Source organism: Talpa occidentalis, unplaced genomic scaffold, assembly GCF_014898055.3.
Source record: "Talpa occidentalis isolate TD23 unplaced genomic scaffold, MPIMG_talOcc4v2.1 talOcc4.10, whole genome shotgun sequence".
In the NCBI taxonomy this organism is placed as follows: domain Eukaryota; kingdom Metazoa; phylum Chordata; class Mammalia; order Eulipotyphla; family Talpidae; genus Talpa; species Talpa occidentalis.
Window position 1 is genome coordinate 66,772,080 of NW_023600993.1, and position 23,855 is coordinate 66,795,934.

Consider the following 23,855-nt stretch of genomic DNA (forward strand, 5'->3'; position numbering starts at 1 on the left):
CCTCTAGCCCAATGATTCCAGTTCTAAGAAGAAAAGTATGCAAATATTCGCCAAGACATTTTTCCTATAATATTGTGTATGAGAATGTTACACAATATATATGATAGGAGAAAAAGCAAAAGAAACAGGTACAGTTTAAACATCTAGCATTAGAGAAAATATTAAACTATGGAATAACTAGAGTAGAAAATAAAGCAGCACTTTCAAAGACTATTTCACACCATGAAAAATGACAAAATGACAGTGAAAAAGAAACAGGGACAAATTATAATCATCACATCATCTCCATGTGGTAAAAAAAATACACAAGAGCACCCTCGACACACAAACACATGTGCACTAACTCACAGGCACACACACTCTCTTCTTGGGACTTTGCGTAATTGTTTTTATAATGAACGCATTGTACAAATTTGATTTTTCTGAAAAATAACTTGTATTTTCAAACATGAGTAAGAGTTAGAAAATACCACTCTTGTTTTTTTGTTTTTTTGTTTTTTTTTAAATCAAACTGTGTTCCATTGGTGGAGCACAATCAACCAGAAGTTCAAACTGACAAAGAGGACAGGGGAAAGGAGGAGCAGGCAGCGAGATGAGGGGAAGGACATTATTCCAGGTTAAATAAAAGAAAGAAGAAACATTAGCAAAATGTCCCCATAGTGAAGAGTCATCATACTCGTTAAAACAAGTGCTACCTGCAATTGAGAACCCAAGACATTTCTGGAAAAGGCTCCTTGCGGCAACCAAAGGCTGAGTTACAAACATGCAACACAAACAACATGGATGTATCTCAAGAACAACAAGCTAAGTGGAAAAATATCTCACATCAAAGTCTATATGGCTTCAAATTTCATGACACAAACTTCTAGAATAGAATAAACTAATCTATACTGGATAAAAAAGAGTTAGTGCAGGGGTTGTCTCTGGGATTGAGGGCCCAAACTGACTTCAAAGGGGGATGAGGGAATTTGTGGGGGGATGTACTTGTGCTGTATCAAAGGAAGGTTTGGGTTACACTGGGGTATGCATTTGTCAAAAGTAAGTGAATATATACTAAAGATGAGTGCATTTCACTTTAGACAAATTTTATAACAAATTAAAAAAGCTGTAAGTAAATATTGAGCTCTAATTAGTGCTATACATGCTGAAGTGTCTAGGGGTAAAGTGTACTGATGTCTGCAGTGTACCGTGAAATGCATTTTTAAAGGATGGGTTGATAGATGGAAAAGTGGAGAACATGTGAGAAAACAAGTGAAGTGTAATAATGGTGGAATTAATAGTAGAAGATGGTGTATATGGAGGTGTTTGCTATAAAATTTTATTTGTTTGCATGTTTGAAATTTTTCATAATAAAGTGTCAGGGTATCGTACATGAAAACAACCAGTCTGAAGAAGAAGAAATCAAGAAAACCATCCCATTTACAATTGTACCCCAAAATTTCAAATTAAATTACCTAACAAAGGAGGTGAAAGATCTATTCAAAGAAAATTACAAAATATTGATAAAAGAAATAGAAGAAGACACAAAGAAATGGAAACACGTTCTCTGCTCATAGATTGGAAGAATTAACATTATCAAAAAGGCAATTTACAGATTCAATGCAATTCCAATAAAAATCTCAATGACATTATTCAAAGAAATAGAACAAATATTGCTGAAAGTCATATGGAATCACACACACAAAAAAAAAAAAAAAAAAAAAACAAAAAAACCCTGGAATCAACTACAAAGAGGAAGAATGGAGATATTACACTCCCTGACTTCAGGTTGTACTAGTTAAAACAGCATGGTACTGGAACAAAAACAGATACACAGACCAAAGGAATCAAATTGAAAACCCAGAAGTAAAGCTATTCATATATGGTCAATCGAACTATGACCACTGCAACAAAGAAAATCTCTTCAATAAATGGTGCTGGAAAACTGGGCTGCTACATGCAAAAGGATGAAACTAGACCACTACCTCACACCATCTACAAAAACCAACTCAAAATGGATTAAAGACTTGAATGTAAAACCCAAAACCATTAAATATATAGAAGAAAACATAGGCACAACCTTCCATAACATACACCTCAGAAATCTCTTTGAGGACTCATCCCCTGAAGCAAAGATAATGAAGGAAAAGAAATAGCTGGAACTGTATCAAACTAAAAAGATACTGTACAGCAAAAGAGATAATGATCAAAACAGACAACCTACAGACTGGGAGAAAATATTTGCACTCCATACAACTGATAAGGGACTGATATCAAAGATCTACAGAGCTTACACAACTCAACAAAAAAAAAGCAAATGACCCAGCCAAAAAATGGCAAGAACTAAAAAAGTCACTTCTTCAAAGAGAAAATGCAAATGGCCAACAGATACATGAAAAAATGTTCAATATCACTAATAATCACAAAAGTGTAAATCAAAACCACAATGAGATACCACCTCACACCAGTGGGAATGGCACATATTAAAAAAAAAAAAAAAAAACCCTGGCAACACAAGTGCTGGTGAGGATGTGGAGAAAAAGGAACCCTCTTACACTGCTGGTGGGAATGCAAACTAGTCCAACCACTATGGAAAGCTGCGTGGTTGTTCCTCAAATTACTAAAATAGATCTAAATTATGACCCAGTGATTTCACTCCTAGGAATCTACCCAAACACAAAAACATTAATTCCAAAGGAAACCTGCATGCCTATGTTTACCGCAGCACTATTTACAATAACTAAGATATGGAAACAACCTAATTGCATGAAAACAGAGGAATGGATTAAGAAGATGTATATATGCACCACAAAATAGTATTCAGCAATCAAAAAAGATAAACTCATATCATTCGCAGCAACATGGATGGAATAAAAGGTACTATGCTCACTGAAATAAGTCAGAAGGAAAAAGAAAACTATCAGATGGTTTCACTTATAGGAAGAATATAGGGAAACCAAACAAAGGGTCAAAAAAAGAGAGAGAGAGAGAAAACTTGCAGGCAAACTATAGATCTGAGGCATACAACAGGGGAGGGGAGGGAGATGGGTCAAAATAAGAAAGGGAAGAATACAAGTGACTATGGTGATGATTCATGGGTGATGTGGTGATTGGAGATTTATGGGGAATACACATGAGCAGGATGGGGATTTGTAGCCAGGTGGGGATGGGCAGGATGGAAAATTACTGAAAGGAAACAGTGTGGCATTCTGGTCAAACTCACCTAACAGGAATCTTAAAAAGAATTTAGACAACTAAGATGGGGGGGAACTTGATCAGAGAGCAAGGTGGTAGGGGGGGGATCCTGAGTCAGGATTAGCAGGCATAGGACATGAAGGGGGAGGAACACAGGCCTAGTGGAGAAGCAGCTAAAGGAGCCTGACTAGCATTCAATCAAGTCCTTGTCTTTAGATTCAGTTCCTCTGTCACTGGCAGGAAAAGAGTCAGAGAGCACCATGGGGGGATGGCAGGCCTGGCCTAGTGTCATCTGGATTTCAATTCCCACTTTCTCCACCTTCAGGGTGTCAGTTTTAATGCTGTCTCTGGCAGAAAGAGGGATCCCCCAACACCAGGGCAGATTGCTAAAGGGACTAGAATTCAAGGTGGCACAGACACAGAAAGAGAAGTTACCACGGTGACCACAATGTAGACTGGGGAAAGGAAACTAACCATCCAGAGATGCCAAGGGAATTGCTCAACTGGACTCACACCCATCCTGTTTACCTCACGGCCAGGTCAGAGGTCCAGAGAAACAAACCAAGCCTCCGGCTGCACAAGCCAACTGCCATGTTCCTGTACATCCGCTCCTGTGCTCCCTCCACCTTGGCTGCGGTGCTTCAGATGCCATAGGAGCTGCTTGGGTTAAGTGTTGTTTGTGAAAATAAATGGACATTTGTCTGTAAAGAAATACAGACTGTTTACATGTGGGACCCTGAGCAAAAGTTTCCAGAAGAATTCTCCTTCCATCAGTAAGTACAAAACAGGTATTAAACACTGTAGTCAGCCTATTCTTAGGGGACTGTCAATAGGCTTTCCCACAAATATCATAGTTTTATAATGGTATGGTGTTGATCCCCAGCAGAGCCCTAAATGCTTTACCAACATGGCACATGATGTAAAGCACCCCCATGTCTCCCTGAGCTGGGAGTGAGGATGGGAAGAAGACCCCAGGCCTCAATCTTGACTTCTCCCTATTATCTTATCCTTGAAGCTGTGGGGTACAGAAATCAGGGCGTGGGCTGCTGGTGACTGAAGCTTGTTCATCGTTGCTGGCTCCAACCCCCAGACTCTATGGTCCAAAGTAACCCACCTGGGCCTCCCCAGTGGCGCAGCGGGGGTTGAGCGCCGCGCTGTGAAGCTGTCCAGCAGCCTCTGCAGTGCAGGTTTGATCCCAACTAGCAAGAATCCCACATGGCACGCAGACCTCTCCTGTCACGGCCACTGCTCCCCTCAGCAATCTGCCTGTTCTGTTCCCCACTCTGTCTCTGGTGAATCCTCTCACCCTCCTGCACCTCTGGCCTGTACCCCAGATCTTGCATAAAAATAAATAAATCTTAAAAAAAAAAAAAAAGTAACCCACCTCTCCAGATTTGTTACATTTGCCCCAAGTCATTCAAACAGCTGGAGTAATTGTCCAACATTCTCCTAACCCACTTTTTATCAGACTGTACTGCAGATGGGAGGATTCCTTACACTTCGCTTACCTTCTGCATGGTATACCCTTATAAGACTGGAGTCCCACCTGTCCAGGGAAATAATCACTCTGCTCAGAAATATCTGCAAGGGCAGCCCTCTCTTTCCCGGCTCTGAATAGCACTGAAGCTCTCCTTCCCCTGCTGCAAAAACTTTCCTATTGCACCTGGGTGTATCCAGAAGGACTCTGTGGTGTTTCTACAGGCTCCTGAATCACAATGGAATTAGATAGTGAAGGGGAGCGGAATATGTCACCCTAAAAATGTGGACTTTGTCAGATTATTTTGAGCTGAGCAATCAAGACCCAGCAGACTTAGGAAAAACTTTTACTTCTCCCATAACTACCTAAAAGAATTTAGATACAGGGCCTATAAGAAAGAGCTATTACAAAAGAAAACTTTTTCTCTGAAAGATTTATCTGATTACCAAGCCTCTGTCCTTCTTACCTTCCTGTGACTTGTCTTCCTCCCCATTGAAGTCCCAGGTCCCTATGCCTTTCCTTAGCTCAGGTTGTCACAGAAACCTGACTGCCTTTGAGTCTCATGCTTTATTGGGACTCCCATATAAATGAAACTAACTTTTTCTCCTATTAATATGTCCTGTGTCAACTGAATTGTTATACAAACCAAGAACCTAGAAGAGAGAAAGGAAAATGTATGTACCCTGATGGTTGTAACTGGATATTGGGTTAGGGTCTCACACCCTAACACTGAGCTATTACCTGGTGAAACCGAGGGGTTTCCAGGGACCCCCAAACTGTTAGAAGGACAAAACCCATGTTGCCCATTCTACGGGCTGGTACAACCTGCACTCATCAAAGCAAAGTAATCAAACTCTAGTGCGGACAAAGATTTTAATCACTGACAGTTTCAAGGAAAAAAGAGAGTGGAAATAAGTACAAGAGAGAAGGATTTCAAAATACAGACTCCTGGGGCCTCCCAGTGGTGCAGCGGTTGAGCGCTGGGTTGCGAAGCTGCCCTCAGCCTCTGCAGCACCAGTTCGATCCCCAGCCGCCAGGTGAAGGTCCCACATGGTGCGCAGACCTCTCCTGCCACCCACTGCTCCCCTCAGCAGTGTGCTTCAGTCCTTCTGCCTGTTCTGCTCCCCGCTCTGGCTCTGGTGAATTCTCTCACCCTCCCGCGCCTCTGACTGTACCCAGTGCTTATATAAATAAATAAATAAATCTTAAAAAAAAAAAAAAATACAGACTCCTAAGTCACCCATCAACTTGTGGGCTGAAGTTCAGCCAAACAGGCAGGACCCAAAGAACAGCCAAGGGCCAGAAACAGAACTGCCAGGAGAATGAATCCAAGGCACCTCCCAGGAAGAAACATAATCAAGATTTGGGCAGAGACCAGACAGCTGGAAGAGAAGGAGAGCCAAAATATACCATCCAAGCAGAATACACCCAAGGTTAGGACGGTGGCTGCCACAGTCTCTCAAAACAGGTTGTCCCACAGGCCAAAGTGCTAAAGTCATAAAAGAGAACCAGACCAGGAGAACCATCTACTTCAGTGGCTTTGGTTCCTTCTCCCCAATTCACAGCAGCCTTTCTCCTCCTTGCTCCTTCCCAGCAGCAGCAAGTCTACTTCACCACATGCAGGAGCGGAACTGCGGCAGCTAGAGACGGGAGAGGAGTCCAGAGAGTTCCACACGCCACATCTTCTAACAAAACAAGAGGACGTGTCCTGAATATTGTTCCAAAATGCCGGATTCCTGCTGCTGCAATCCTTAGGCCACCCACAGTGGGTCTGGGCTGATGGTGACTGACCATCAACTACACAACTCCCAGGAAAGTGCTTTTAAGTGCCCTTCAAGAGCCCAGAGGCTTCCCCAAGTTTCTGGAAAAGTCTGCCACCCTCATCACAGGTCATTCACAACCCCTCACCTTCAGGGATGGAGGCAGGGGTAAGAGAAGAAACTCAGCCTGATATCTGATCAGAATGCCCTTTCTCCCTCTCCACTCCCAGGCCTTACTCCAGCCCAGCCCACAGCTCACCATGCTCTCTCAGTGTGGGAAGAAAGAGGATTAACAACTAGAAATAAACAGAGGGGTAGCTCAAAATAAAGCTGAATGAGAGAACCAAGACACACATGCAATCACACTGCATGATTCCATTTATGAGATGTTCAAAAACTGGCAAAAAAAAAAAAAAAAACAAACACATCTACAGATCCATTTGTCTGTATGCCAAGTGGCAGCATGGAGATTAACTGTAAGGGCACAAGGAAACTTTCAGGGTAATGGAAATCCTGATGGAGTGGTAACACAAAGGTATACATTTGTAAAATTCCATAGACCATAGACTGGACACATAAAATGGGACCTTTTATTGTATGCAAATTATAAATACATTCAAGTTGATCTTTCAAAAACCTGGTAAGCTTTCCAAAGCAGAAGGCAGAGAACCGGAGCCAGTAATGTGACACCCTAATGACAGAAGTTAACAGCAGCCCAATTGCTTAGGCACTCATTCCCTCAACTGCCTTACCCCTTCACCTTCACTCCTTTCAGCTTCTCTCCCACCCCACCCCTGCACTGTCTGGTAGGGGTCTCCTTCCATTCCTTTACCCTTGGCTCACACCCACAGCTTATCATCCACACAACTTCCAAATCACAGGTCAAATTCCTGCGCTTTAAGATCATTCATTGACTCCCTGTTCCTGAAATGAGTGAGCACAGCTTGACCTCAGGGCCTTTGCACTCACCACTCTGCTTGAAGCTCTTCCCTTGGTCTCATTAGGACTCCTTATCCTTTAGATCTCACACTAAATGTACTCTCAAAAAGCCCTCCTCCTTGGCCATGCCCAGTGGTACCGTCTCCATAACCTCTTCCATGTCACTTGCAACAAAACACCTTGTGTTCCTTGATCTCAATTACTGATCACTGCCCCGTCTGACACACAGACCCTAAAGCTGGGTTATTCTAAGCCACAGTCAAAGGCCACACTTGACAACAGGGCGGTTGAAATTGACATTAATCCAAATTGACACTCTCTCTCACAAATATTCAGTATGCACACACACAAGAATGTAAAGTATCTATAAACAACTATCTGCATGTAGTGAAAAACATTTTAGCTATATTGAGTTAAATAAAAAATACTATTAAACTTACTTAAAATTACACATCCACCTGGCAGCCACTCTACTTCAAATCCGTGGCTCACCTGCCCCAGCTGCTTCAACATACACACCCCACACCCTACCGCCTGGCCCAGGGAGAAACCTGAAATAGGTTTATAGGTTGGATAAATGAATTGTGAAAATGGGTATCCCATGATGACGTTTTCCCACATAAAGGTTAACGAATTAATTTCTCTTTGTAAAGAAGTTCCCCTTTGGTAAAGAAGTTCCCCAGAACACCAAGCAGTTGGGGTTTTTCCTTAGCCTCTGCGAATTGCTCACTTATGCAGACAACCCTAGGAATGGAGACCTGTTTTTCCCTTTTAAGAGAATACAAAGTTCCGGGATGGCAAACTTTGCAGGTTCCAAGAAGGGTGACACCTCTGAGGAGGCGCGGAGCCGGTGGAGTGGGGCCGGGGCGCAGGAGGGGGTGGTCAGCGGGTAGGAAAAGGACTATGAGGAGGAAGGGAGGACTTTCCCGACTGTGGTAGTGGCAGGGTTGGAAGCAAGGGACTGGGGCAGGGGAAGATCGCCTAGACGAAGGGAGGGGAGAGACGGGCAGATCTTTGAGGGAGTGGGGGGCGGGGAGGAGGGGCGAGCTAGCAGGGAGTGGAGAGACTCTGCAGGAGGGCAGGGGCCAGGGGCAGGGCTGGGCTGGGAGCGCCGGGAGCCGCCTCCTGAGTAGGGAGGTGGGGCAGGTCTTCTGCTCCGAGCAGGACGAGCCCGGGAGGCGGAACTGAGGGGGGGGGCGGAAGAGGAGGAGCCCGAGCCGGGCGGGCGGAGGCTGGCGGCTGGGGATATAAGGGCGGCCCCTCGCCGCCCGCCCCGGCGCCCGTCCACTCGCGAGCAGACCATGGCCGGCCCTCTGCGCTCCCCGCTGCTCCTGCTGGCCGCCCTGGCCCTGGCCCTGGCCGCGAGCCCCGCAGCCGGCGCGAGCCCCGGCAAGGCGCCGCGCCTGGTGGGCGGCCTGATGGACGCCGACGTGAACGAGGAGGGCGTGCAGCGCGCGCTCAACTTCGCCGTCAGCGAGTACAACAAGGCGAACAACGACGCGTTCCACAGCCGCGCGCTGAACGTGCTGCGCGCGCGCAAGCAGGTGCGTCCCGGGCCGGGGTCGCGGGGTCGCCGCGGACAGGGGGCGGCGGAGGCTGGGCGGGGCCTGGGGCGGCGGGGGCTGGGGCGGGGCGGCGCGGAACGCCCAGGCCGGCCCCCGGGGCGGGGCCCCTGACGCCCCAACCCGACCCGGCTCTCCGCGCGGGCCCAGTGATCCCGACGCAGGCTCGCCCTGGCCCTCCCCGGGCGGTGGCCGGGTCTTCCCCGTGCCCACCGCCCTTCGCGGCCGGGTCTTCGGGAGGGCCTGGAACCCGGGTTGGCTGTCCCTGGCCGACGCCTAGTCGTCATTTGCTTCCCAGCTCTAGCCCGGCCTCGCTGTCGTGGCCTTGGGGCGAAGGTCCCCGGCCTGCTCCCTCAGCATCTATTGGGCTGAGCTCATTGTGAGCTGTCAACTAAATGGCCACAGGCTAAGGAGAAACAGACCCCGCACCTGGCTGCCCTCCTGGCTCTACATCTGAATTTTTTAAAGCACTTTTCTATTTTATTTTTAATTTTTTGTTTTGATCGACTTAGGACTTACAAAGCATTTGCTAAGACAGCAGTTAGAATCCCTGTAGATCCTTCACCCAGATTCCTCACCGTAATATGGTGGCACTTGCCTAATATTGTGAAACATGCATGTGTGAGTGTATATATGCTTTTCATTTTCTGAGCCCTTTGAGAGTAAACTCTTCAGCGTGTATTTCCTAAAACAAGAGCCTCTTTATACATAACCACAATGCAATTTTGAAAATCAGGAATCAACACAACACATACATATATCTAGCATGCTCTCCTTATTCAAATTGTCCTGATGTCCTTCTTGTGGCAAAGTCTCTTGAAGACCATGCCTGGGCACCGTCCTGCAGCCTCCTTTGCTCTGCAGCAACCATTTAGTCTGTACTGACCTTGACAGTTTTGAAGGACCCAGCAAGTTGTGGTGCAGGCCTTCACTCAGTTTGGCCCAGTCTTTTCTTGGGTCATGCAGAAACCTACCCAGGTTCTGCCCTCTTGCCCTGCAGTGGGGTGTTTGGGGCCAACAATAAGCACCTTTCCTGAGGCCAGGACCCTCCCTGCTCTCCCTGTGCAGAAATTTCCAGCAAACATGGAGGCATCCACATATTGTCCTGTGTCCTGATGGATCTGACCTAAGAATCCAAACCTTAGAGGAAAGATCTAGAGATCCTGGAGGAAAAGCCTCTGACATGTTGCTTCCCTTAAGAGGTCACCACCATGGGAGCAGCATCTCAAAATGAAGTCTCATGCCCCTCCCTGATGTGTGCACACCCTGCCAACAATCAGGGTGGTTGAGTGCTTGCCAGGGTAGGGCGGGCCACACCTAACCCTGGCTTCTGCCAGATGAAGCACACAGTCAGGAGGGGGATGTGTGGAAACATTAGGAAGGGCTCTGGGCCTGCACTCATTGAAAGAAGGCTAGAATGAGGACTGGTGGCCTGTGTCACATTAGAGAGCAGACACAGCAATAAGAGTGGTCTCTCCAGTGCCTTGACTTTGTCTCCTGCCTTCTCCTAAAACTTATGAGAGGGTCAAGGGCAGACTCGTTTCTCCTGCCAGTCAGCTGGTGCTCGCCTCTTAGGACAGGACTTGCACTCCCTGGTCAACAGGCCCCCTCTAGCCTAGCTTGCTGTGAAGACCAGAGCATTCCATTTCATCAGGCCTTTGGGAAAACTGGTTTCAGAGGTATCAGGACTTGTTTGTGGCAGGGTCTGGAGCTTGATCCCTGCCTCCTCACCCCGTGCTTCTCCTGGTTCTTAAAAGACTTGTCTGTAGGTTGCCCTCCTTGAGGACAGGGTTAGTTTTTATTCTGTGATGCACGCAGGTGCATGGCACACTTAAGAAACATCCCCATCAAAAATGACAGAAGGCAGATACTGCAAGGTGGTCTTTAACTGGCCTAAAACATTGTATGTGAGCATCTCATTTCCTGCTAAGTGAGGAAATGAACATAATGGGTTACTTGGGGGTCTGGGATGCTCATGACTGAAACTTAGCTTAAATGGCATCATCAGACCAGTCTTGCTGGAGTGGCTCCAAGGATTTCTCAGCAGAGCCGTTACTGTGCATTAATCTTTGCCTGGCTTCTGAAATCGATGCAGTTGAGTTGCCAACCCTGACTGGCCCCTCAGAACTGCACCCTCTCCTGGACCAGGTTAATGAATTTTGGTGCCTGACTTCCCACCTTTTACTTTGCTGCTACTTGTCCTGCCTGAACGAGATGCTTGTCGGAGCCACTCTGCTCCATGATCCAGTGACAAGGAGGGCCTGGGGCTCGGCACTTTTGCAGGTTGGCATGGGGTGGCATCATGCTTGCAGGCCCTCCCCTGGCAGCCGCGAATGCCAGCCCAGATGTGTGCTAGCCAGGGTGGCTGTGAGGTAGCCAGTGCTGTAAGAGCATCTTTCCTCCACATGCACAGGTCGTGTCCGGCTTGAACTACTACTTGGATGTGGAAATGGGTAGAACCACGTGCACCAAGTCCCAGTCCAACTTGGAAAGTTGTCCTTTCCATGACCAGCGGAACCTGAGGGTACGTATCTACTGGAGGCTGGGCATCTACCTTGCGGGAGTGTGGGGTGCCTGTGTATACAAGTGACTAATTTGAATTGTAAGGGGGTTTTAGCTGGGCAATTGGGGCACTGGGTGCTTTGAGGATTGTTATGGGGTAGTTGCTGGGGAGCCATTTAATCCGAGTTTCAAAAACCTGGACAGATTACAAGGGAATTAGAGGCCTGTAACAGCCAAAACCCTTTGATGCTGCCCCAAATGCCAAATACCAGACTCTCCCTGGGGTCTTGGCTGAGGCTTGGCTGGTTCTTGTGAGGTCTCGGCCTCTAGGGAGAGCTCTACTGCTCTGTCAGCCCCTTCCCACATGTGAGGGGAATATTTCCCTGAACCTGAGACCTGTGCCTGTGCCTTTCCTTCTGGGCCTCTTGTCTTTGACCCCTTGGATATGGGGGGCACTTGGAGTGGCAAGCCCTTCCCATAGTCCTACATGCTGGGGCTTTGTGGCCTTGCATAGGCTACCCATTAAAGGAGTGTGCTGGGAGTGGGAGAGTGGGACCCTGTGGGGCCTATGGGTGGGTGCAAACACCGGCTCTTGGACTTGGAGCCCAGGAGGAACAATTGAGAGGTTCCCTACAGAATACTGCTTAGTGTTCTTGGGGGTGGCAGGGGTGGGTCAGAGTGTCCCACCACCATTCCTCACCTGCACTTGTGACATTTTCCTTTTTTATTATAACCCTAAATGACTATCCCTCTCTTCCTTTTGCAGAAATCACTCTGCTCTTTCCAGATATACTATGTCCCCTGGCTGGGCTCAATCTCCCTGGTGAAGTCCAGCTGCCAGAGTGCTTAGAAGACTATGCGACAGGCCGGGCCACGCTGACCACCCCCACCCCCCCAGCAGAACTCCTAAACCTTAGATGGGTGATACCCCTATTGGAGTCCCCTAAGTGCATTGGCTGCAGGACACACATAAGAGGCTTCAGGGCATTTTTTGAACAACTAAATGGCTCTAACTCATTTCTTTCTTTTAGTTGCTTTCCACATGCCCCAGTGCACAGTGAGTGCACGTGCTCAATAAAAGAGTAATAACTTTAGCTCCTTGAGTGGTTCATTGTCTGGGCACTGTGTACGTGAGCAGGATTTATGGAGTTACTGTACTGAGAGCTACTTGTTCCCTGGCTCTGGGGGACAGACCAGTGGAGGGCCAGCTGGCACAGCCGCACACTCACGGGTTGGGGCACATCACGGAGTGTGGCAAATCACGGAGTGCAGCACATCACGGAGTGCTCTGCCCCTTCTCAGGATGGGCTGTATCTGGGTCAGGGAGCAGGGCTGGGAACCAGGCTCCAATGGCACTGGCTCCCTTTAATAGGATAAGGGAGAGGGAGGGGCCTTGGCTGCTGGCCCTGGAGCTTGGCTGCTTTATTGGAAAAGTCAGACCATGAGCAAAGGATGAGCTGGAGCAGTAACAGACAGAGCCCAAGCCCGGACACCCTCACAGGCCTCTGCCAAGCACTAGATTCCAGCCTCGTAAGCCCAGTGGGTCAGATGCCCAAGACTGACTTGCCATCAAGTGTCTTGACACTAATGTTGTATCTATTTTATTCTACTTGTCATAAAACACTTCAGACACCTCTGAGGAGGAAAGTCAAGGGAGAAATTAAATGAAAGCAACCCTTTCTCCAGTACCTTCCAGGAAAGGAGGTCTATAGTTTTCACCCTGCCAGCCCTTTTCTGGTCTCCCATTTCAACCGGTCCTATGTAGAGGCTCACGTGAAGGATGTAGAACTTAAAGCATGCATGGCTGCCGTAGAGTGGACTTTCGTCTTTGCCTAAGGATTTTTTAATGATGAAAATCACCAGTCTGTGTCCCCATTATTCCAATGAATAGTAGGTACTTGAGTGCCCCAAAGTAGGAAACTAGGCCTAAGCAAAAGATAATGCAACACAGGCACCCCTCCTTGCACTGAATTTCTATTTCCCAGCTTCCTTTATACTGGTGCTGTAGATTCTGTGTTCCCCAATATCTGCCTCACTTCAGTAGATGAACATGAAAGGTGAAATGACATTGGGGAATCTCCCAGCTGGCTTCAAGATCCAGTAGTCCAGGAGCTGCTGCTGTACCTGACAAAGCCAGAAACTGGAACTCCGGGAGAGGGTGGAGATGGTCCCTTTCTGGCATCTCTTCCCTGGTGACCAGCTGAGCTCCCCCAGTTTTAATTCCACATATATATATGTGTGTGTGTGTGTGTGTGTGTGTGTGTGTGTGTATAAGTATATATATATACATTTTACATTATTGTTCATTTTTGTACAATGCTTGCTTATATGCTTTCTCATCTCAGGTGCAGTCCCCGTAAAATTCCCAGCACTGATTGACCTGTGAACCATCACCATAGTCCCTTGTGCTCTTCTCTCCCTAGTGCTGACACTATGCCTGCACTACCTAGGAGGCCCCACTCTCCCTGTTTTTTTGTTTTTGTTTTTAAAGATTTATTTATGCATACAAGAACTGAGGTACAGGCCAGCGGTGTGGAGGGTGAGAGGATTTACCAGAGAGAGTGGGGAACAGAATAGTCACTCCATGACTGAAATACACTGCTGAGGGGAGCAGCGGGGGAGTCAGAAGAGGTCTGCTGTGCCATGTGGGTAGCTCCCTGGCTGGGGATCGAACTTATGCTTCAGTGGCTGCAGACAGCCCCATAGGTTGTGTCTTAACCCCTTGCACCACCAGGGAGGCCCTCCCCTAGTTTGATTCCTCTATCTCCTACTCCCTTGCAGAATGTCTGATTTATAGTTGCCTGCTAAATTTTTTTTTTAATTTTTTTTTGTTATTTTTATTTCCTGATCCCTTATTTGGTTTCCCTATATTCATCCTATAAGTGAAACTATCTGATATTTTTCTTTTTCCTCTGACTTATTTCACTGAGCATAATCCCTTCTCACTCCATCCTTGTTGCTGTGAATGGCTTGAAGTTGTTTTTTTTTGATTGCTGAATAGTATTCCATTTTGTATATATACCACATCTTCTTGATCCATATCTTTATTATAAATAGTATTGCAATAAATATAGGGGTGCAGGTATCCTTTGGAATTAGTGTTTTTGTGTCCTTTGGCTATATTCCTAGGAGTGGAATTGCTGGGTCATATGGCAGGTCAATTTTTAGTACTTTGAGGAACCTCCACACAGCTTTCCATAGGGGTTGGACCAGTTCGCACTCCCACCAGCAGTGTAGGAGAGTTCCTTTATCTCCACATCCTCACCATTTGTTGTTGTTAGTTTTTTGGTTTTTTGTTTTTTTTTTTTTTGTAATATGTGCCATTCTCACTGGTGTAAGGTGGTATCTCATTGTGGTTTTGATTTGCATTTCCTGATTATTTCATGCCTTTCTTATCTCACTCAACCTGCTGTAGCAGAGCCTTCTCCAAGGCTTTATTTAACTAGACTACTTTGGAATTAGAAAAGTAAGTCACCACCCACAAGACCTTGAGCTTGTGTGAGCTGATGTGAGCTTGTAACTTTCAGGGGGTGCACAGAGTTGGGGATACACACTTCGTGTTAGGGAGGAGGTGCCCCCCCAGAGCAGCCAGCATAGAAGTGACATGGGATGACTTCCTTTTAGGACTTTTTCCTGTCTGGGTGAAAAATCTTGGGGTTTTTTGTGTGTTTCAAGATTTTATTTTTATTTATTTATGCGTACAAGAACTGGGGTATAGGTTAGAAGTGCTGGGGCAGGGGGTGGTGGTGGTGAGAGGATTCACCAGAGACAGAACGGGGAGCAGAACAGTTGTATCTACTGAAATACACTGCTGAGGGAGGTCTGCTGCGCCTTATATGGGTTAGATCCCTGGCCAGGGATAGAACTCATGCTGCAGTGGCTGGTGATAGCTTGATAGACCCGACACTTTAGCACCCTGTGCCACCAGGAAGGCTCCCCAAAATCTTGGTTTTATACAAGCAGCCAGCACTGCAATGAAACAGTCCTTGTAAAAGTATCACTTTGCAGATGGACACTCCACTTCTGGTGGAAGTTGCAGGAGGGGGTGGATTTGGGTATGTAGCCCAGCTTACCTGCGGCTCCCACATATTTCCCTCCTGCCCCTACCCAGTCCTCATGTTCCACAGCCCACATTGTGGGATCTCAGGTTGTTGCCTCTCACCCAGGTTCCCAGCAGCTCTCAGGTGACCCTGGGGCATTGGGGCAGGCAGTGTGTACAGGCATGATGAGATCAGGGTCTAGGGAGTAAGCACTGCGCCTGCAACTTTTATTGCATGTTTTACTTCATCTTTATTTTAAACGTAAAACAAAGTGGGCCTCCCTTGTGGCGTAGCAGGTTGAGCGCAGCACTATGAAGCTGTCCGCAACCTCTGTAGCACAGGTTCGATTCCGGCCAGCCAGGGAGAATCCCACATGGCACGGCAGACCTTTCCTGTCACACCCGCTGCTCCCCTCAGCAGTGTCTATCTGTCCGTCTGCCTGTTCTGCTCCCAGCTCTGTCTCCAGTGAATCTTCTCACCGTCCCACGTCTCTGGCTTGTAACCCAGCTCTTGTATAAAAATAAAAAAATAAACCTTTAAAATAAATAAATAAATAGATAAATAGATAGATAGATAAATAAATAAATGTAAACCAAAGTACATCACTCATATAAAATCATTTAAATAGATTTAACACAGTACCTGACTGAATATTTTATGTATTTTTTCATTGATCTAATTATATTACATTGGTTTCAAACATGGTCCTGATAGTCACCTTGTACTAAGAACTCACCTTGCACTCACCTTGACTCAGAGTGGGCTTGTGACTGCTCCAACCCAAAAGTGCCAGAAAGTGACCCTGTGACCTCCAAGTCAGGGTAAGAGAAGGCCCCAGGGACTCTGCTAAACTCTCTTGGACACTGGCACTGTGGAAGCAGCACAAGGAGCCCAACTACCCCAAGTCTGCCATGCTGGAGAGGCAAACTGCAGGTACCCAGTTTAGAGTCCTAGCTCAACTCCCAGTCAGAGCTTACCTTACCTACCAGCCAGGTGAATGGACCACAGGAGATGTCCAGCCCTACTGAACCCTGGTGACGCAGCCCACAAGTAAAGACTGGCCAGTTGCTCCCTTTTGAATCTACAAAACCTTGAGCAAGAGAAAATGGCGGTCATATCAGGCCTCCAAGTGTTAGGGTAACACAGCATCTGTACACTTTGGAGGGATGAACCCCAGGGATCCTGGAGCCAGATGCCACTGTGTGACCTAGGTGAACTGCTTACTTCCTACTCTCACTAAGCCTCATTTATCATCTGTAAGGGGATAGTATGGTTCCCTTCCCAGAGGATGGTGGGAATTCCATGTTTCATACCTGTAAAGCACTTAGGATGGTAGTTTGTGTTATCATGTACAATAATATGTATTACATAATTGTACAACAATGTGGATTACATTGTCCATACTATTCCACTCAGAGTGTTAAAAGATCTTATCTTTATGTAGTATCTTATAAGTGTAACTTTATTTTTTCAAATGACATTAATAAGCTATTCTTTTTTCTGTACAGTTTCCAAGAATTGCTTCAACAATCCATCATTTGTGTAACAAATTCCTGTAGCATCATAAGTCAGTTTCTGGATTTCAATGGTAACTAATGGAGGACAAGAATAGAAAAAAAAAAAAAAAAAACTAAAAAGGAAGCACCACAAGACCAGAAACCTGGCTCACACAAGGAGGTGGGGGCAGAAGGGATTAGCATAACTGTCAACACTAGTATCCTGAGGTTCAGTCTAAAGATATGGAGATTGAGTCCATGCAGAATCACTGGTCCCTTTCAGATTCTACATAGTTATCCAAAATTAGCAACCAACTGACACCTCACAAGGAGTGACCCCTCCCAAACAGAGAGTACAGTCTCTGCACAGGCTGGGGCAGCAATCCCTCTGCCCACCTGTCAGTATGCCGGTCCCTCTTTTCACCAAATCTCTCTCTCTGCAGGGCAGCAGCCTCCTGGCTGCCCATGACCTGTCAAGGTCGCCCACCTGCAACCATGCAGGCCTCTCTTAGCAAAACTGACCCTTCTGGGACAGCTCTTCCTGCCCACTTGTGTCTACGCAAGGGTCTTTAATTGTTTTATCCTTCCCTAATAAACCTGCCCTTTAAATATAACTAACGTCTCTGACTCGTGGAGAAAGTCGTCTGGGAACTCGCTGCATATTGCTGAAACGGGAGCTCTGGTGAAACCTTTCCCAGATTGAACCAAGGACCCTGCACTTCAAACCCACAGACTCCAAAAATGACAGCAGTAATCCTAACTGGGTTTATTTTTCTTTGCCAACTATTCTGTTTCAAATATAATGTCTTAATATTAGGTAAGGACCATTCTCTACTTTTCTTTATATTTTAAGTATCAGGTGTTTTGAACTAAAACCACAAAGAATTCACATTTCTGTTTGGGGAAAAAAGACACATGTTGGAAGAGTACTACTCTGGGCATATTGAGAAAAAAACTATCAGACCCTTTAGGGAGACTGATCCTGTTACAGGGCAGGGAGAGGGGCAGCCCAGACCCCACAAACCTGCCTACTCTAAATGGGTTCTGCCATCCACTGCAACAACACAAAACATATGAGACTTTAATGGGAAGGAACTTTAATAAAACTAGGAAACAATACAGGTAAGGCAAAGAATACAGTTTCTAAATCAAGCACCCAAAGTTACCGATCCCCTCATGGGTAAAAGTCCATCCAAGCAGGATTGGCCCAGAGAAAGGCCTCAAAGCATCTTCCAGTGGGGACCCACAGAAAAGAATCAGAAACAACCAGACAAGTCTGGAAGGAAAAGAGCAAAATCAAAATCAAGACAAAAACTGCCATTGTCACCTCCCTATGGGTCTCTCACCCACATCTGTTTCAACCAGTCCATGACCAAAAGGCAAGTGCCATTTCTTCACGTGTCTCTTGGCTCCATGTGCCTCCTCAGGCCTCCTTCTGGCTCTCCATCCATGCAGTTACAAATTACTGGCCTCTCAGATAAGAATTAACAAGTTTGTCTTTCCCATATTTCTTGCAATTTTCCCCTTGTTTGACAGGCTTGTCTTCTTGCATTCCAAGGAAAAGGGAGTTAAACAGCAGCTGTTGAAATAAGCAAGCTGTTATAGAGCAACCCCGATATTAAACGGGTTCCTGGCTGTGGGTCCTCACCCGCGCGCTTTAAAGGGACTTATGAATACTCTACTACAGACACACGCAAAAGGGTTAATAAAAGGTTTATTTACAAGAGAAAAAGAAATAAGGAAAATGTACAACTCAGGGAGAAAATAGGGAAATAAAGTCTTTAATGCGTCCTACCCGATCCGACGACCTGGAAACCCCAAAGTCACTCTCAGAGCTAGACGGACGCCGCGAGCTGGCCGAGGGCCCCAAAATGGAGAGAGAGCCCCCAAAGCCCACGTGTCTGCCTTTTGTATCCACCTGGCTGCTTAACCCCACCCTCAGGTCCCAGCCACCTTCCCTTTGGTGGTGATGGGATTTGGAGTTCCCAGTGTCTTTGGCTTTGACCTGGGGTGGGGGTGGAGTCCACAAAGCCTGTATGGAATTTGCTTTGGGACTGCCTTTTCCCCCTAACAATTCCCCCCTTTCACTTTTTGCCACCATTTCCATGGTGATGAAGATCAAATATATGGAGGTTGGGATGCAGTCTCAGATGAACGTTTTGTCAGGTTCCAGTGTGAAAGAAAACCAGTCTCTCCAGGTATTTGTCCATTGTGGAAAGCAAAAGTCCTCCACTCCAGGAAAAAATAGTTCATCAGTTTAAGCCAAAAAAAAATCTGGAGGCGTTAGCCAAAAAAAGTCAGCAGATATGTAAAAATTTCAGGAAAAAAAAAAATCTTAAAATGGTTCAACTGATGTAAAAACACAAATTTTCTCAACCTTGATCCCAAACTTTTAACAGCAAAGCAAAAGTTTGCAAACTAGATCTACTTTTAAACCATTTTTCTATTTTTGCATAAAATCACAGAGTAGAAATAACTAACAGCAATTTTAGCTGGCTTTGTTGAAATATTCCATACAGGATCAGAGCGAACCGTTGGCATCTGGTCGATGCAGGCTTCAGGTATAAAGTTGGTCTCATCAGACTCCACCTGGGCTTTCCTCTTCTCGAGGGTACCAGGGCATTTTCGTTGGCCGGGTTGTCCAGTCCTGCCAATGGAGGCAAGCTTCCTCACCTTCTTTGGAGGTCTCTGGAACCCTACAAACAAGGCAAACAGGTTCTCCTCTTCTTGGTTCAGCTCTTTTTCAACTTTCTGGAAGAACTCCACACAAAGCCACACAATCAAACTCACGTCCAATTTTCGTTAAAACAGACAAAATCCCTATGGAAGTTATGCAAAAACAGACTCTGAAATAAGTAGCAAAAATTACTACCACTATTTGTATGCTGTGTTGGTATCAAGGGGAGAGAAAATGTGACAAGTTAGCTTTGCTGGAAAAAAATTACAACCTTTCTGCAGATCCTGGTTAGTCAAAACAAAACAAAACAAAACAAAAATTTCGTGGATTCAGGACAGAATGCATAAAAAAAAAGTTCCAGTATTATGTCAAAGAAACCTTAGTAAATGTCAGGTGTATTTCCAGGTCTATTGAGTCCTTTGTAAGAAAGTTTTACTCTCAACAGTTCCATCAATAGGAATCTGTTGAGACCTTTTCTCCCTATATTTCCAGAAACAATTTCTGTAGATGTGAAACAATTGAATTATACAATATTACAAGGTGACAATCACCACTGACAATTTACATACATACCCGATACTACTGTTAACATATTGGACATACCAAAGTTTTTTACCATTTTCCCAAGTGACAATGCTTCCCTTCCAGTTTTACTTCATTAGGTAAAAGCCAAATAGAACAAATTTATGTAATGCTTTCCCAGGAGGAAAAGGAGAAACTTCGTGGAGTGTCTCAGGAGCTCTACTGAGGTTCCACAAAATTTCCTTGCATCAGTCAAATGACAGGCCACCAAATTTGTACTTGAATTTAGATTTCTGGGAAGCTTTGCCATAAATATCAGAAAAGTAACAGAAACAACAATATTCAATCTCTATGAAGGCACCGGCTTAGTTCAGTAGCACAATGTTGACAATCAAACCATAACTTTTTGTTTTTCTCATAACTGGAGACTCTTTTTTTCAACTTATACGGGCACCATGTATACCAATTTGTCGATCACTGGAGGTCAAGACGGTTAGACACAAGGACATACAGACAGACAACATACAGACACAAAGAGCTCTTTAGTTACCATTCATCACGCGTGGGATATCCCGTGCAACTGCAGTTTGTCTGATAGGCCAAAGTAATAATAAAAAAACAAGCAGGGTTAACAAAAAAACTTCAAAGAAAAAAAAAACAAAAGTTGATAGGAAATAACAAAATCAAGATTAAAAACCTTTGTATGAAAGAAAAAAAATACTGTCAGCATATGCATGATCCTAGATGTCATTTCACATCTCCTAAACTTTGCAAGGAAAGAGATTGGTTAGAGCATGGTAGTTTTTTTCTTCTCAGGGTTTCTTCAGAAAAAAAAAAAAACGAGTTCTTGGGTATCCTGCAACAATAACTGGAAAAAGAAGTCAGTAACATTCAAGTTTCTTTCTGTTTCTTAAATAAATATCTCAAGTCTTCAATGGGTTCACAAGACCAATGGGACTTCGTCTCTGGGTCCGTTCCTTCTGGCGCTTTCTTAACTCTGGAATGATGTACCCAGGGTTTTATTCCTGCAAGTTTCAGAGAAGTATGTGTGCTTAGCAAAACATCATATGGACCAGTCCATTTTTCTGACAACTGGTTTTGGGCATCCCCACTCTGCCAGGTCTTCAGTAAGACCTGATCTCCAGGTTTGAAGGGATGCAATGGTTGATCAGGAGGCATAGAGATTCTCGAGGTTGCAAAGTTATGAATTACTGCCAGAACCTCCTGGATGTGTTTCACATATTGTGTGATCCGGCAATCTTGAGCTATTTCCGGACTGGCTTTCAGAACTGAGGCCTGGAAGGGTCTTCCAAACACAATTTCAAAGGGGCTTAATTGTAGCCCACTTCTAGGTGCCACTCTTATGCGGAGGAGGGCAAGGGATAGTACCTGGTCCCAACGAAGCTGTGTTTCTTGGCACAGTTTCGCCAAGGTTTTCTTCAAGGTGTGGTTCATCTTTTCTGTTTGCCCAGAAGACTGCGGTCTCCATGCAGCATGCAATTTCCAGTTGATCTGTAACGCACTGCTTACTGCATGAGTAACATCAGAGACAAATGCTGGCCCATTATCACTCTGGATAGAATCCGGCAACCCAAAGCGAGGAATTATCTCCTTTAGCAGCTGTTTTGCAACCTCAGAAGCTTTTTCCGTCTTTGTGGGAAATGCTTCCACCCATCCCGAGAACGTATCCACAAAAACCAACAGGTATTTGAAGTTGCCTGTTGTTCTAGGCATTTGTGTAAAGTCCACCTGCCAGTCCTCAAAAGGGCACTTGCCTCGATATTGAACCCCAACGGCTTTGGGGTGGGAGTCAGTCTTCGGGTTATTCCTGGCACATAGTTGACAACCTCGGGTGATCCGTTGTGCTATTCTATGCAAATATGGTCCCTTCAAATATGGGCGTACAGTTTCTAATAAGGCATCTCTCCCATAGTGGGATCCTTCGTGAAGATGTTTTAGCACCGGATATACCAGGGCCTCCGGGAGGAGTATCATCCCATGGGAGTTTACTCTCCAAGTAGAGCTGGGGTCAAACTCAGTAAATCCCCATGCACGAGCTCTCTCCTCATCCCGCTCGGTGTATTCAGGAGCATACTGAGTCAGGTCCACAAGAGGGATGAGTGCACCCTGGAGGGCAGAACGGGCAGCGGCCTTAGCTGCCCAATCAGCTGCCCTGTTGCCCTTTGCCAAGTCAGACCCACCCTTTTGGTGGCCGGGACAGTGCATCACAGCGACAGCTGATGGTAAAGCTACTGCCTTTAACAAGGCCAGGATTTCTAATGGGTGTTTGACATCCTTGTTGCTAGCCGTAAGAAGTCCCCGCTCCTTCCAAATGGCCCCATGCATGTGGAGAATCATAAAAGAGTATTTTGAGTCGGTAAATATATTGACTCTTTTACCTTTTGAGAGTTCCAAGGCACGGGTCAGGGCTATTAATTCGGCTTTCTGTGCTGATGTACCTGTCGGAAGGGCCTTGGCTTCCACGGTGTTCTGGAGTGTCACCACTGCATATCCAGCACATCGACGGCCTTGATCCATAAAGCTGCTGCCATCTGTAAATAGCTCCCACTCTGGATCCGGCAGAGGCTGGTCCGTTAGATCTGGTCGGCTGGCATACACTGTGTCTATGGTTTCTAAACAGTTATGGATTAAAGTGTCATCCTCAAGTCCGTCTGCATTGCTTGGAAGCAGTGTGGCAGGATTCAGGGAATTAGAAACCTGCAGTTTCACATTAGGATTGTCCAACAGAGCTGCTTGATACTTTCCCATTCGCCCAGCGGTTAACCAAAGTCCACCCTTCTGCTCCAGCAATGTCAAGACCTGATGTGGCACACACACAGTGATGGGCTGACCCAATGTAAACTTCTCTGCCTCGTGTAGGAGGTCACAAGTGGCAGCCACAGCACGCAAGCATGAAGGCCATCCCTTAGTGGTGTGGTCCAACTGTTTGGACAGATATGCAACGGGCTGCATTTCTGGTCCCAACAATTGGATCAGCACTCCTAGGGCAACCCCCTGTCTCTCATGTACATAAAGTCTGAATGGTTTCCTAAGATCCGGAAGTCCTAATGCTGGTGCTGAAATCAACTTTACTTTTATTTCATCAAAAGCCTTTTGACATTCCGGAGTCCAAGACAAAGGTTCAGAGTCCAGGCCTTTGAGAGCATCATATAAAGGTTTTGCTATTAGTCCAAAATTAGGAATCCAAATCCTACAAAACCCAGCCATACCCAAAAATCCGCGCAACTGTCGCCGGTTACTGGGGATTCTAAGGGCTGAAATTACCTGTTTTCTTTCCGTCATCAGGCTCCGTCTGCCTTTCTTGATTTCAAACCCCAAATACGTCACAGTTTGTTTGCATATCTGTGCCTTGTTAGGTGACACCTTGTAGCCACATTTTTCCAGGTGGTTCAGTACCACTATGGTATTTTCCAGACAAGTTTCGTAGTCTGGACTTGCAATCAATAAATCATCTACATATTGCAATAAGACACCCTGGTTTAGTTGAACCTTCCTGAGATCCCTGGCCAGTATTTCCCCAAAAATAGTTGGGGAGTTCTTAAATCCCTGTGGAAGCACGGTCCAGCAATACTGGAGAGTGCTCTTGGACTTAGGGTCCTGCCACTCAAAGGCAAAAAGCAGTTGATCCTGGACATCAATTGGAATACAGAAAAAGGCATCCTTCAGGTCTAATACTGAAAACCAC

At 45.9% G+C, this 23,855-nt stretch overlaps 1 protein-coding gene across 1 annotated transcript; it reads left to right on the forward strand.

The window, feature by feature from the left end:
* The first annotated feature begins 8,616 nt into the window (after positions 1-8,616).
* On the forward strand, positions 8,617-12,526 carry LOC119231917 (cystatin-C-like). Its single transcript, XM_037493751.2, has 3 exons — positions 8,617-8,894; positions 11,326-11,436; positions 12,181-12,526. Exons 1-3 carry the CDS (start codon positions 8,652-8,654, stop codon positions 12,262-12,264), a joined length of 438 nt encoding a protein of 145 aa, XP_037349648.1. The 5' UTR covers positions 8,617-8,651; the 3' UTR covers positions 12,265-12,526.
* Positions 12,527-23,855: the final 11,329 nt, after the last annotated feature.

What these genes read in the sequence shown, in the direction of transcription:
- LOC119231917 (XM_037493751.2), top strand. Translation starts at nt 8,652, where the DNA reads ATGGCCGGCCCTCTGCGCTCCCCGCTGCTCCTGCTGGCCGCCCTGGCC. An exon ending in TGCTGCGCGCGCGCAAGCAG is followed by an intron (nt 8,895 to 11,325) that starts GTGCGTCCCGGG and finishes CCACATGCACAG; the next exon opens with GTCGTGTCCGGCTTGAACTA. An exon ending in ATGACCAGCGGAACCTGAGG is followed by an intron (nt 11,437 to 12,180) that starts GTACGTATCTAC and finishes TTCCTTTTGCAG; the next exon opens with AAATCACTCTGCTCTTTCCA.